This window comes from Armigeres subalbatus, chromosome 2 (genome assembly GCF_024139115.2).
Source record: "Armigeres subalbatus isolate Guangzhou_Male chromosome 2, GZ_Asu_2, whole genome shotgun sequence".
Classification (NCBI taxonomy): domain Eukaryota; kingdom Metazoa; phylum Arthropoda; class Insecta; order Diptera; family Culicidae; genus Armigeres; species Armigeres subalbatus.
In genome coordinates, this window is record NC_085140.1 from 302,650,100 (window position 1) to 302,666,284 (window position 16,185).

Below are 16,185 nucleotides of genomic sequence, written 5' to 3' on the forward strand. Positions count from 1 at the left end.
ATCAATGTGCTACGTTCGGTTACGTATTGCTCACTGTTGGGGCAGCGGGGACTATGTCCTGACTATGCTTGACGATCCCCTCCCAGGCCATCTCGAGTTGTGGCGCCTGTCTCAGGATGTGGTGGGGTTTGACGGTGGGCCTTTAAACCTCTATAAAAGCTGCATGTATCCGAGAAAGCTCCCAAAAGCGACCGTTGCCGCTCAAGCGCACAAGCCCAAGTCCTGGTTAGGTGGACCTAAACAGCCCTGATACGACGGCCCTTCGACGAGACAGGAGGGTTGCGCAGGCCCAATAAGCCGCCTTTCAAAACAACCATTACGATTGACATAGAAGATAATATGACTCGATACAATCGGCAGACCTGGGCGACGAATAAAGGATCACGATTCGAAGCTTGGAACATGGAACTGCAAGTCCTAGGCTTCGCAGGTTGCGACAGGATAATCTACGATGAATTACATCCGCGCAACTTCGACATCGTAGCGCTGCAGGAAATCTGTTGGACATTACAGAAAGTGTGGAAAAGCGGGCATCGAGCGGCTACCTTCTACCAAAGTTGTGACACCACCAACGGCTGGGAACCGGCTTCATAGTGCTGGGAAAGATGCGTCCAACGCGTGATTGGGTGGCAGAATCAACGCAAGGATGTGAAAGCTGATTATAAAGGCCGTTTCTTCAACTAGGCATCATCAACGTCACTGCCCACACGAAGAGAACCGACGACGAGAAAGAAGCGTTCTATGCGCAGCTGGAGCAGACATACGATGGATGCCACTGCGGGACTCAAAATCGTCATCGGTGACAAAACGCTCAGGAGGAAGGAGCAAATGTATAGACCGGTCATCGGACCGGATGATCTGCATACCGTATCGAATGACAGGCAGAACGATGCATAAACTTTGCCCTACCGCGGAATGGTAGTCCGAGCACTTTCTTCCCCGCAAAAATATCCACAGAGGCCACAAAATCCACTAATCAAGTAACGGAAAACCATCGACCGTTCTAATCGACGGTAAATTATTCTCCGACATCACGAACGTACGCACTTACCGCTTGGAATATTGAATCCGACCACTACCTCGTTGCAGTATGTCTGCGCCCAAAACTCTCGACGTGTACAATACGCGTCGAGTCGTCCCCGCAGCTAAACATTGGGCGGCTACAAGACGGTGAGCACCTACGCAACGCTGGAAGTGGCACTCCCAACGGAAGAGCAGCTAATTGCAGCATCGATACAAACATACAAACGGGCGCGGAACAGACTAAACTCGATTTTCCGGAGGAAAAAGCGCCAGCAGGGAGATCGAGACCGTGAAGAGACGGAGGAACTATACCGCGCTAATCACACGAAAGTTCCGAAAAGTTGAACGGTTCACGTAAGGGCCGCGTAGACGATATGTGTAGGACATAAACGGAACCTTACAAACGATCGTGAGTTGATTCAAAGGTGGCGGCAGCATTACGAAGAGACACCTGAATGGCGATATGGCAGACAACGGTGGCGTATGGTAATGAACCTAGAGACACGCGCGCAGGACATCCGACTTCCGGCTCCGAATTTCCAGGAAATCAAGGAGGAGATCGGCCGGCTGAAAACAACAAAGCCTGGGTTGACCAACTACCAAGGCTGTTTAAACACGGTGGTGAGGCACTGGCTAGAGCGCTGCACTGTTTGATTACCAAGGTTTGGAGGATGAGGTTCTGCCGCATGAGTGGATGGAATGTGTCGTGTTCCAATCTACAAAAGGGCGATAAGCTGGATTGTAGCAACTACCGCGCAATATCATTGCTGAACGCCGCCTACAAGGTACTCTCCAAAATGTTACGCCGCCGACTACACCAATTGCAAAGAGGTTTGTGGGGGCAGTACCAGGCGGATTTATGGGTGAACGCTACCACAGATCGGGTGTTCGCCTACGTCAGGTATTGCAGGAATGCCGCACACAACGTGCCCCATCATCTATTTATCGACTTCAAAGCCGCATATGGCACAATCGATCGGACCAGCTGTGCGGCTAATGCACGAAATCAATTTCCGGATAAACTGACACGGTTGATCAAGGCGACGATGGATCGGGTGACGTGCGTGATTCGATTTCAGCGTATTCTCAGTCCTTCGAAATGCGTGAGGGTTGGCAAGGTGATGGTCTTTCTGTCTGCTATTCAACATCGCTTTGGAAGGAGTAATACGAAGGGCGAGGGATTGACACGATTGGTACGATTTTCACGAGTCCGTTCAGATATTTGGTTTCGCCGACGACATTGATATCGCGGCACGGAACATTGAGAAGATGGAAGAAGCCTTCATCAGACTGAAAAGCGAAGCTAGGATTGGACTAGTCATTAACACGAAGACGAAGTACATGATAGGAAGAGGCTCAGAGAGGTCAATGTAAGCCACCCACCACGAGTTTCTATCGCTGGTGACGAAATCGAGGTGGTTGAAGAATTACTTGCGGCTCACTGGTGACCGCCATAACGATACCAGCAGAGAAATTCGAAGACGCATAGTGGCTGGAAATCGTACGTACTTGGACTCCGCAAGACGCTCTGATCGAATAGAGTTCGCCGCCTACAAAACGTGCTATCTACAAAACGCTTAAGAATGGTAGTCCTCTACGGACGAGACCTGGACGATGTTCGTGGAGGACCAACCTCACTGGAGTTTTCGAAAGGAAAGTGCTGCCATCTATGGTGGAGTGCAGATGGCGGACGGTACGTGGAGGGCGAATGAACCACGAATTGCATCAGCTGTTGGGAGAACCATCCATCGTTCACACGCGAAAATCAAAAGACTACGGTGGGCCGGGCACGTAGCCAGAATGTCGGACAGTAATCCGGTGAAAATGGTTCTCGACAACGATCCGACGGGCACAAGAAGGCTGAGCTGAATGGAGAAGACTTTTATGTGCAGCACAGGCCACTCCGGCCTTAGTCTGGTAAAATAATAAATAAATGAAAATCACTGTTTTTGGATGTTTCTGCATACTTTTTCCATATAAAATTTCAACAAGTTTAGCACCAAAACGTTGACCAATTTGCTGAAATTTTGTCCAGATCATCAGGCATCAAATAGAACCGAATAAGAGGGCGGCCCATCAAAACATTTGAAAAGGTGTTTTTTGAGCTACTCTAAGGAACATCCAAAAACAGCGATTCGCAATAAAACGACACAATTTACGACAGAACTTATGACTCAGGGGCCATCCAGAAACCACGTGGTCATATTTTGAAGATTTTCAACCCCCTTCCCCCATGTTTTATCGTGGTCATTGGCAAATTCAGAAGAGTTTTATTGAAAAACTTAGTTTTCTTTTCTTCTACGGCTCCATATTCCAGCTGGAAGTTGGTCTGCTTTTCAACTTAGTATATTCTATTAGCATTTCCTTAGTAAATTGAAGCTTTTATATGCCAGCCATTGCACGATTATGTATCTTGTTTGCTAGTAAGATGGATACACTATACCTAGGATGTCGAGAATGTTTCCACCCGAACACATCCTAGACAGGAACGAGAATCGAACTCGTCATCTCCGGGTTAGCAACCCTACGTCTTTGCTCATACTAACTGGAGACTGAACATTTTGAATGCACTCCTTAAAATGTTCGAAAAACTTCTTCTGGAAATAAAAGAGAATTTCTGGTGAAGATTCAAAAGAACTAGTCGTAGAAAATTTTATTAGAATTAAAAAATATATGAAAATTTGAACATTTTTTCCACCGAAAATTATATGTATTTCCACGGGACTGGACTTTTCCAATTTACACTGGAGATGTTTTGTTTTTTTTCATTAAATTTGTACAAATTTTTCAAGCAAAATTTTCAGAGAATGTTTTAAAATCATTCTGAATGCCAGCCTTTATCAGGATGATTGAAGTAATGTCAAAGTTTTACAGGAAATTTCTTTACTGGATTTTTCCTGAATATCCACGAGAAATTCTTTTGAAGTTTTTCTTGGATTATTGTAAAACATGAATATTTTTCAAATTTGTAGCTGCAGTCCGCTGATGCAAAGTGTCGGCGCGTTATCTAAAACCATCTCGGCGTGGCGTGGCGCGGCGGAATTTTATTTATATTTTCCCATTTTTCTTTCCTTTTCCTTTTTCCTTTTTGAGACTGAATCGCAACCTGTTCTTTCGTTTATTTTTATGGAAAAGGATCTAAGGCTAAGCGTCGATGCCCGCAGCGTTTTTAAGCGCTTGCGCCGCGTCGCAAAGTACCCAGCATCAAATGTAGTCGTGCACACGTTCACGTGTCATTACTCATTTGATGCTGGGACCTGCGTGACGGCGTCACGAGATAAAAACCGCTACGTGGACATCGCACCTAAGATGTCAAATAGCGGAGATATGCATCGGCGTTACGACCGACGCTGCGTTACCGGTTTTTCTCGATGCACACCTGCGTCTTTTCAACGCTGAGTTGAAAAGACGCTACGTGGGCATCGGCCCTAAGATTCGCTTTGCGTTTAATAATTAAATTAATAATGTTTAATGATTTGTATTTTCTACACCGCTATTGTTATTCACCAAAGTTTTTCTAGAAAAAACCACGTGGTTCTGGAAACACCTCCCCCATGCAGTGATCGTGGTCATTTTCCACCCCCTCCCCCATATGACCACGTGGTTTCTGGACGCCCCTTATTTAGATCTTGAAGAATTTAATACAGAATGTTATGCTGAAAACCGCTAAAAAATAATACTTGCCTGACGAAGTTATTAGCATTTCTCTGAAGTGGGGTATGAGCAAATTTCGTTTCTTTACCTTTGAAGAGAAATTCCTTCCCAACAGTCCAGTAAAATGCTAATATCTTTGACTAATAAACTCTAATCTTCTCGCGGTTGCCGATGGATGCCCATTGGGATATTATAAAAATCACCATACCGGGGATAGTCAGCATAGACTGAACCACCGTTGTTGCTTTAATAATAAAAATAAATAATGACAGTGCGTGCTTTACAGTCATCTGTCTTATTCTGGGCATATAATACGTGTTTTAAGGAGTAATTTTCTTTTAAAAAAGGGGTCATCTACTCTTTTGCCTTATTTCGGGCAAATGCACACTTTTAAGGAGGCGGTCATATACTTTTGCCTTATTGCGGGCAAATGTGTACTTTTTGCCCGTTTCGGTCTGACTTAAAAATAAAAATTAAAATAACCCGTCGTTACCGGCGGGTAGCAATTGTTTATTGATTTGAAGGCTTGATCACGGAAAATAGGGACAAAAATCGTGAAAGTTTATTTGATTTGCTCCAACGGTCATTTCATTTCGAGTGCGTGGACACGGGGCAGACGGTATAGGCGCGTAGCACACCAGAGCGGTAAATATAATCTGAGTGCCGACGAGTGGGTAAAGAGATGCACTGAACTTAAAAAGAGAGGCCAAACTGGGATCGATTGATGGTTTTTGGGCTGGGAGAAGAGTTGAAAAACTACACAGATAGAAAATCCAATGAAATTTACGCTAAAGATCATGCACATAAATGGAACGCCATTATTAGCTAATTCCACTCGTGATATAGCCTAAATGTATATAATATTTGACGTGAATCGTCAATATGTTTTAAGTTGTAAGCAAACTTGTTAGGAAGAGGTCCATTTCCGCATAGAATAGTGTAAATTTCCGCATCTCAAGTTTTACGCGCTGTTTACTTTTCATTATTTTTCTGTGTACATGGGGGGCAATTGATGCAACTCCTGCATTATTATTATTTATTCAGACTAAGGCCGAAGTGGCCTGTGCAGTATATAGAGTCTTCTCCATTCGCTCGTCCATCACGTCGCCAACCACGCAGTTTACGGAGGGTCTGCAAATCGTCCTCCACCTGATCGATCCATCTTGCTCGATGCGCACCTAGCCTTCTTGTGCCCGTCGGATCGTTGTCAAAACCATTTTCACCGGGTTACGTCCGACATTCTGGCTACGTGCGGCCCATCGCAGTCGTCCGATTTTCGCGGTGTGAACGATGGATGGTTCTCCCAACAGCTGATGCAATTCGTGGTTCATTCGCCTCCCGTACCGTCCGCCATCTCACCCCACCATAGATGGTACGCAGCACTTTCCTTTCGAAAACTCAAGTGCGCGTTGGTCCTCCACGAGCATCGTCCAGATCCCATGTCCGTGGGGACTACCGGTCTAATTAGCGTTTTGTGATGTCAGTTTGGTACGGCGGCGAACTCTATTCGATCAGCGTCTTGCGGAGTCCAAAGTACGTAAGATTTCCAGCCACTATGCGTCTCCGAATTTCTCTGCGTCATTTTCGGCGTAGAGGTGTACCGCCGCGCCACGCCGCCGCCGCCGACAGTTTTTGGCACGCCGCCGCCGCCGAGTTTTTGCATCGGCGCGCCGCCGTTTAAATTTGTCACGCCTGATCTATAATTTTCCACGCCGATTAAAATTTTCAGTGGATACTCCGAGGATTCAGTGCATTTTCCATATAATTTCCTGATAGATTTCTACAACATTACGTTCACTCAGGAAAATCGACACATAGTTATGGCAAAAATCCATGTATTTTGAAATATGCATATCATGTATCGCACATACCAAATTGCATACAAATTCACACATGGATACGATGACCCATAGATAGTATGTATGAACGCTCATGTAATGCATGCGGGCGCATGAAATATATGTGTCGAAAATATGGAATACTGGCACCCCCATTACAAAATCCATGTGTAAACTCATGAATATAATGCGGAGTTTTTTGTGAGTGTTGAAACTCAGAGAATTTTTCGTGAAGATACCAATTATTTCATGAAAATTTCATACAATATCTTGTTAAATTCGAATCATTTAACTGAAAAGACTATTTGGTAGAACCTAGAGCAAAGCTTAAGAACAAATCGATAACTTCTTTTAATGTTGTGAAATCATCGATTATGTTTACTTCATTTGACATCTTTTAGGTCGAAAATAACAAAACGTGTAGCAGAATTATCAAATCAAAAACTATTTCTACTGTCGATGAGAACAAATCGAAAACTCAATTTGATATTGGTTTCTGATAGCAAAATAAGTACACAGTTTGATGTCATATCATTCAATTTAGTAATCTACAGCAAAATGAGATCAAAATGTAAATCAATCATGATGATTTATACATATTTAAAAACAATTATAGAATCAATTTGATCAAAATCAAAATATGTTTTCAACAAGCTCTCATTATGTTTCCAGACTTTGCTAAGATATCTAGCCTAAAGATATTTGGCCGAGACTGTCATTTGGTCGAACAGTTCCTTTGGCTGAAAAAATCTGTGAATATGTCCTTCTTCCTAAATAGTCGTTTGGTCGAAAGGGCAATTTGGTCGAAATGGACATTCGGTCGAACTTGTCATAAGCGAGTTTGTACAATCCCATTTAATTCCATTGTACCTTGACAGATACGTATTTCGAACTCAACAGGGTCGTTTCAGTGTCTCGTACTTGACTCGACTTGTCGTCGAAGTTGTCGTTCGCTGAATTGGTCATTTGGATATTTTCACGACAATAACGGAGAATCTTCCTAGAAAATTCTTCAAGTTTTTCCAGAATATTCATTAAAGAGGAGCTCTTTGGATTTAAGAAAATTGTTCGAGATTAACATGGAAATCTCTTCAGAGTTTTTACGGAAGTTGTTCCAAATTTCTACATGAAAATATCCGAATATAGTATTCTTTGAAATTCACACGAAAATTGTGACTAGTAAAAGAGATACTTCAACAGACTTTCCCAATCTAGATTAATTAAGACTGTTATTTTTATCCTTTATTAGTGATTTTTTTGCAGGGAGAAGTTCATGGCCTTTCTATTTTTAAGTCGATACTGAATTTTAGGCCAAAGACATCTAGCCAGATATAATTTAGCAAAACGTTTTACGGAAACTGTTATCAGATCAAAACTGGTTTGACCGAAAATGTGGGTTGCGATGTTAAGCGATTCAAAAAGGAAAATTTGGACGGACTTGTAAACAGTTGTTTACCACAACAGGTAATTTGCTGAAAATGCGTTCAGGTGAAAAGTCGTTTGACCGAATATCATCATTTGACCAAAATGCCGTTTTGTAAAATGTAATTTTGCAGAAACGGCTATTTGGCGAAAAATGTCCTTTCTGCAACCTTCTTTGAAAAGTGTCGTTCGGCTGAATTGATCTTTTTACCAAAGATGTTTAGCCGAATAGGTCATTTACAGAAAATGCCGTTCCCAGAAGGGTTGTTTGCAGAAAGAACATTTCGGGCCAAATTACCATTCCTGCCAAACGGCATTTTTGAAATGATCTATTCGGTTAAACGATTTTTCGAGTCAAATTACCAGTTCGGCTGAATGTTCATTTCGGCTGTATGTCGTTTTCGTCAAACTATTTTGACCTGATAACAGTTTCGCATAAACGTTCAATTCACTTAATGGAATTTGTTAAACGTCTTTTGGTTTAAATCCAGTATCGACTTAAAAGTGAGAAGTACGGAATTTCGTTCAACGTCTTTGACAAAAGCCTTTTCAACGTAAATATCATTGAGCCAATCGGATTGATAGTTTGGACTTAATCACCATTCAGTTATTGACATGTTACCGTAAATTAAACCTAAACGATATTTTCGGACAAATGACCCATTCTGTCAAACGACCATATCGGTCAAACTGCATTTTTGGGCTGATGAGGCCAAACGACCTGTTAGGAAAACGACTTTTCGGCTAAATCACCAGTTCGGACATACGGCTTTCGGTCTGGAATTTCCAAGAATTTCTTATGGACAATACACTACAACATGTTTTCGTTTCAGTTAGCGAACCGTTCGATAACTCGACGCATTCTATACGTCAAACAATTGTCAAACTTCGTCAAAATAGAAGTGCATCTGATTGTTCACTGCTATGCAGCTATCATCGATTTTGACATCGTTTCGAAACTCAGCTGACCGATAACTGCAAAACTGATGTAACTTTCGAAATGCAGTAAAAGCATTGAGTTAAATGACTTTAGTTATAGAACGTCTACTGTACAAATTTCCTAGAAATCAATATTCGAGCAATTTTTCGTTGAAACATTTGAACAAACTTCCGCGGAAATTCTAAAAAGTTTTCGTTAACCTTACGGAGAATTTTTCCTGAACATTCTACAGAATTTTTCTCGAAAACTCTTTGAGTCTCCGTAAATTCTTAAGAATGAACTGTTTTATCGTTTGTATGCCAAACTAGCCGTCTTTATTATTCTAGACTGAGAAGCCGACAGTAAAACACCCATTCTACCAGCCGCACTCTACTAAATTATTAGTAATGTTCTGTGAAAATTTGGAAGAATAGTCAACACCCTAGCAGCACAATTCACTTTGATTTGGTTAAAATAACTCATATTTGACCAAATTTATCGTATATATTATAATAGACTTATTTACAACATGTGTGTTGCTCGGAGAACTCAACAGAATTTTTCGTAAATTTCGAAATTTTTCCTGCAGAAGTTAAGAATATTTTTGTGAAAATACTGAAATTTCTCATGTAAATAGCGACACATTTTCTGCAAAAATCCAAACAATTTTATTCGAAATTCAAAAGAGCTTCCTTAATAATTCCAAAGATTTATCGAAACTTCGAACAATCCGAAAATACTTTCCAAATTTTGGAAAACTTATAGATTTTTCTGGACAAGTTCATTTGATTTTTCATGCGAAATTCAAAAGATTCTTCTTTAATGTCTTTTATGAAAATATCCGAAAAATGCAAAAAAATCTTAGAAAAAGTAATGAAAAAATCACGCCGATTCACGCCGCCGCCGCCGCCGGCTAAAATGGCTTTCGGCGTGACGCCGAAACGCCTCCGCCGCCATTAAAATTCTGACAAACGCCGCCGCCGACGAATATCGGACCGGCGACACCTCTATTCGCAGTCACCAGTGAGCCCAAGTACACAAATTCTTCTACCAGCTAGATTTCGTCACCACCGATGAAACTTCGCGGTGGGTGGCTCTTGTCTTCTCTTGAACCTCTCTTATCATGTACTTCGTCTTCGACGTGTTGATGACTAGTCCGATCCGTTTGCTTCCCTCTTCAGTCTGATGTGGCTTCCTCCATCTTCTCAAAGTTATCTATGTCGTCAGCGAAACCAAATAGCTGGACGGACTTATTGAAAATTGACTACTCGTGTTAATCCCTGCTCTTCGTATTACCCTTCAAAGCGATGTTGAATAGACACGAAAGACCATCACCTTGCCGTAACCTCTGCGGGTTTCAGAAGGACTCGAGAATGCCCCTGAAACTCGAACTACGCATCACCCGATCCATCGTCGCTTTGATCAACCGTGTCAGTTTATCCGGAAAACCGTGTTCGTGCATTAGCTGCCATAACTCCTGCATAGATAATTCTTTAAAGGAAAACGGAGTGCAAGACTCTTACCTGGTAGGATTCAGTACATACGTTTTTACGATCCGGTTGTGAAAATTAAGTTGAAACCCGAACAGTGAGCTTAAGATGGGTTCCGAATCGCTCCGCCTGTCACCGCTATATATATCGTCAACGGGCCCTGCCGGGGAAATCCAAGACAACTCCAAGAATACGCCATTCGATAACCCCGTTCGAGGAGAAGCCCAATAAAGCGATGTTTGATTGTGAGTGTTACGTGCGGGTGCGATATAGGTTCCCGATCGAAATCTCCCCCGTCCGTACGCCTAAGCCCGAAACCCAAACAAACCCCAAGAGGTTTGCTGCCGTTTTCTTCGAAACCGCAGCTTTGTGGTTCCGGGGTCAAAAAGATCTTATATCGTTGGGCTCATTTTATGCCCGATTGACATCAATTTTCAGAGAAGAAGCGTCATCATGGTTTTTTTGGTACATGACTTGATTTGACCATGGTACCAATCCGGCCGGATTTACTAAAGGGTTTCTGTGTCAGGTGCAGTCAAAACGGATCATTTCTTAAAATCATTGATAAATGAGGAAGCGTACAGAATGTTTATAAAACGTGGTCAATCATTATAAGCCAGTATCAGAAGTGGTTTTGAATCAAATGTATCACCAGGACATGGTTCCGGATGTTCCGTTCCTCAGGAAGGGACAAACTTCGATTAGCTCAAAACCCATTTTGCGAATATGTATCATACTTCGATTTTGAAAGATAAAATGAATGGATGATTCTTTGAGAGGTTTTCGATACATTAACCACTGGTGGAAGTGCCGGGAACCTGGTTTCCATAGAGAAGTTGACGTGGCAAATGAGTCCAAAATCTCTGAAAATTTATCTGTTGAGCTTGAGCTTTTCTTTTTCATGAAGTTTGATACGTTGCAAGATAGGTTTCAGAGTTTGTCCACTTCCTTGAGGGAAGTAGGTTCCCAACATCTGGAACCATGTCCTGGTGATCCAATTATATCAAAACTATCTTCTGATACTATTCAATAATGATTGACTACGTTCTTTCAAATCTGGACACTTTCCTCGTTTATCAAGGGTTTTAGAATGACCCTTTTGATTGCATGCCCTGACCTGATCCCTTAATAAACCCGGGCGGATTGGCACCATGAAAAATCAAGATAATGTAAATAAAAAATTTCAATCGGACATAAAATGAGCCAACATTGGTTATTTCAATTTTGTTTTCTTTGCTTTACTCTGAATATTAAATTGCGTACTTTTGAAGAAGGGGTAATTTATACTTCTAAAGATGGAAATTATATATTCATAGATTAACTTTTAGTTTGTTGTGGGCATTATGCCTATGCTTCCCCTCGCTACCCGGCGCAATCTAATCTAACTAGAACGGTTCGGCACTTCATCCCATAGTTCCTATTTACATCCCATCAAAACAAAGCATTGAAAAGGAATTTGGTTTGTTTCTTATTTGTGATTTTTTTCAGCAGTAAGGTTGTTAGCAAAAGAAGCGACGATGATTTTATTTCTTATTTGCAATGAGATGAATATATGTTGAGTGAGATGGAAAACGGAACAGTTCCCTATCATAAACGATGGTCAGTCAGAATCGGATTTACATCTCTCTTGTAGCGACCCCACCGCAAACCACTTTCTTTGGTCCGCACGGACTTCAGAGGATTCGACCACGCTCCGATCTGTATCGCGCTACAAAACAAGACAGTTCCAGACGAGACCTCGATGGCCGGTTTTCATGCCTTGAAACTGAACTATATATGTACTCGTGTTCCTACATTGATTTCGTAACTTACTGCAGATATTAAAGCTCAAGGAAAGCTGGGCAAAGAAAACAGCTTTCTGAATGATTCAATACCGCTGTGTGTCGGGCAATATCACAAACACAAAAAAAGGATTTATGTAGTGGTATTTGCCTGTCTTCATTCCCCCTTAATAAGGAAGGAGGACATCACGACGCGACGGCGGCCAAACGACGTAGAAATCTGGCCCCGTTAAACGCGCGAGAAGAAAATTACCGGAAAACTACCCCGATAGGGAATCAATAACGAGAAAGATACGAGCCAAGGGCAACAAGCCACTCTAATAAAGACACACACAAAACGAGAGCCAGTCTGCTATAAAGATATGGATGCAAACAAATAGTCTACAGGGCAAAAGACGGCACAAGAGAATAGCCATCAAGGTAAACGGCAAATAATCAAAGATCCACAAGCCAATGGCGGCTTGGCAGAATACTTCCACGACTTGTCTTCCTCCTTAATAAGGATAATATACCGTTACTCAGAAACCTTCCTAAAAAGCGGCATCCTTCCACCCACATGGCTATCCATGGATTATTGGTACCACCTGATGAAGAACAGAACTACAACCTCCCGTTCACTATGGCAGGGAATTCTGAGGGTCCAGATGACATCGGATATCTGATGATAAAAAAATCTCAGTATCAGAGATAAAGCCACGCTTAACCAAGAGTGAACTGCGAGAACGGTCTCGGTTGAATGGAAGCATAGCTTCGTCATCCGATCCGAAACACCGGCGCCCTGCTAACGAAGTCAACATATGACGTTCCCTAACCAGCAGATCTAAAAAAATATGGAGCGAATGGTCAACCGACGATTGACTGAATTTCTTTAACAAAACCAAAGATTCGACTACCTTCAATTCCAGAAAGCTTCAATAATGACCTGAGTGAGTAAATGCCACAAAGATACTGCATAGCATCGAAACAAATGGTTAAGGGGAGGACGGGGCAAGATCGTCCCCAGGGCAAGATGAGCACCCTTTATTTTACCTTTACATTTAAAATATTTACAGTGAAATGTTTGACCATACTTAATAAGATTTGAATACCTAATTTATCTTAAATGGGCAAGATGAGCACTCCATTTTGAAACAATCAAATACACAAAATTCTAAAACTATTGCGCTGAATCTATTGAGTAACTTACATTGTCAAATTTACTGAAATTTTATACTGATTTCTGTTATTCAATGTAATTTTAATAGTATCCATGAAAACAATAACTTATCGACCAGAAAAAAAATGTTTTAATATGACCAATAGGGAAAGTGGGCAAGATCGCCATATGGGGCAAGACAGCCAACGTTGACTATGACTAAAGTGAGCATTATTATTACGAGGAATGACTAAACAATAATGTAAACGGCTGTACCACGAAAAACGCACTTTGACAACCTCACTTCTTCGAAATATTGATTGAAATTGAAATTCGGTTTTCTTAATAAATTTAGCACACTTTTATATAATTGTTGGTCCTCGCTCGTCTTGCCCCGAGGGGGTGGTCACATCGCCCCATATTATAAATATCTTCTTCTTCTTCTCATTGGCATTACATCCACACTGGGACAGAGCCGCGTCGCAGCTTAGTGTTCATTAAGCAATTCCACAGTTATTAACTGCGAGGTTTCTAAGCTAGGTTACCATTTCTGCCTTCGTATATCGAGGGTTCGATGAGGGTTCGATTCCGTACCTCAAGGCAATTTTCGGCTTGGAATGTCTCAGGTTCCCTGGACATAAAATTATCATGTGTTAGCCTCGTGATCACGAATGCAGAAATATGAATTTGAAGCAAAACCTCGCAGTTATGGAAGTGATTAATAAACAACTAATAAGCTGCAGGCGGCAATGTCCAGTGAGAATAATATCAATGAAGAAGAAGAAAATATCATCTAGCCGATTCCCTACGCATTAACAGCTTTTACTGTGTATATTGGCGCTCTACTACATTTCAGTTGGAAAACATGATTTTTAGAGGGGTTTCTTGCCCCGTAGGGATACTTATCTTGGCCCGTAGTTTATTTGAGCCAGTCAAAAAGAGAGTTATAGTTGAGTCATATTTATCGGGATTACCGTTCTTTCCGAAATTTGCGTTCTAGTCTAGATGTTACATAAGATGCAACAAAAAAGAACTGTCGTATTGCAATACACAAAAGCGTGCTTGCTGATAAGGTATTAAGTGTCTATCTCTGGGTGCTGCAATATAATCTAATATATTCGGCATAAAAAGATAAAACCGATCAAATCAACTAAATCAGCAGAATTTCATTAGAAAAAATTCTAGATCTATTGCCTACGTGTATTACATTTATAGGATACAGGATAGCGTGAAGATCAAATGCAGCGCCTTTTTTCAGTAAGAGGTGTTACTTTTTTTCTCTTTGAATCTGAGAAATAGAAGTAAACAACTCTATTCGCATAAACAGCATCTTCTTAATAAAAGCGTGCATAAAAAACGACGTTCCAAACCCATCAATTCATCGTAGGTATGTGTAGAATGTAAGAAGCAGTGGTCAGAAATTCCGCCAGTACCAATTCCCAGTTAACCATAAGGTTATATGTGTGAGTGTGAGCTTTCAACGCTAACTCACACAAGTTTCAAAGAATGATAATTAAAAAACAAAAACCGTCTACAAATGCGACATTCAACTCTACAACTATGGGTCGCAGTTCGAAATTTGTTGCCAAAAAATCAACTTAGGTGTTGGGGTGTTGGGTCTATAATTATTCCCGGATTAATCCACCATGCAACATTTGTTTTAACAAATTTTGTATCGTATCACTTCATAAGTGTTACCAAATACTATTCAGCCTTATTGAACCCTTTAAAAAAAGTCTTTATTTGTAGTAAAATTGACATATTTGCAGAGTAAAAGTTTCCAGTTTTGGAAAGAGCTTTGAATTTAGAATTCGTTTCTAAAAGTATCAATCATACTTTCAATAGAGAGACTGTTCGATACCTAATTTGTATGGATTTTTTGCCTAATTCGCAAAATCAACCCACTGTGCGCTGCAATGATGGCTACACCTCGCCCCTTCGTCGTTCATCAACTCACCGTAAACGAATGACCTCGGTTTGGGTCGGTCATCTGCTTAACGGTGCATTGAAGACGGATTACAATGTTGCGTTATATTTCAACGCGACGTAGACGCAAGTGCTGTTGGAATCAGCAAGCACACAAGCGCGTTTACATCAAATATTGATGCTGGATGCTCCGTATCGCACTTGTGTGCATATGGCGTTAGCAAGCGGTCCGTGTGTTTCGTCCCTAAATGGGTACGCACGCGGCCAGGGGAAAGCTTATCTTGAATAAGTAATGGGAATACAATTCTGGATGTGGCGGGTACAGACCGACGAAATCATTTTCAGAGATAGTGGTTTGTACGAAACCGCAAATTATAAGATCGTAGCATTTATCTTTCAATTTACATTTAATTCGCACCTAATACTATCAAGAGTTTGCTTTTTCCCACAGATGATTGCCATCCGCCCGTCAATATTGAATGACATGGAAGTTATTAGACGACATTAGTCACCTTCGTAGAATGTTTCCCCAGCCCCGAATTACACAATATTTTTCAACCACTGAACTGCACTTAGTTTATAACAGAAATAATTACTTACACCATCCTTGACGATATAGACCATCTTTGATTCGGTAGCTAGCGGCTAGAATAAATAACACTTAAAAATTTGATAGCACTTCCACTAGATGGAATGATTCCTCTTCACGGAAAAGGCTTCGCCGAGAACGAAAGGAAACGCGTGTTGACCGGCCGACGATTGACACTTGAGTAAGCGTTTTGTGTTGGCGAACGACACGACGAACACGAGCGATGCGACAAAACTGTGACAGCGTGACAGTCAAATGTCGTGGCTACACGGAGATTATTTTTCGTTTTTATTCGCGAAGTCGACACGGTTAGATGTCTTTACCCATTAATGGGTACTGTGTTATTGTTGATATTATTCCCACCGTGAAAAATTCACCCATTTTCTTCAAAAAGCGCCACTACTCATT

The 16,185-nt window shown here is 41.4% G+C and overlaps 1 protein-coding gene across 1 annotated transcript in view; it reads right to left on the reverse strand.

Moving 5' to 3' along the window:
* LOC134212507 (thioredoxin-2) overlaps window positions 1–15,989 on the reverse strand; it is a 132,827-nt gene extending 116,838 nt beyond the window's left edge. Inside the window, exon 1 of the mRNA XM_062690447.1 lies at window positions 15,789–15,989. Within this exon, the coding sequence (XP_062546431.1) occupies window positions 15,789–15,812 (24 nt within the window). The 5' untranslated portion in view covers window positions 15,813–15,989. The remainder of the gene's footprint in view (window positions 1–15,788) is intronic.
* Between the last annotated feature and the right edge of the window lie 196 nt (window positions 15,990–16,185).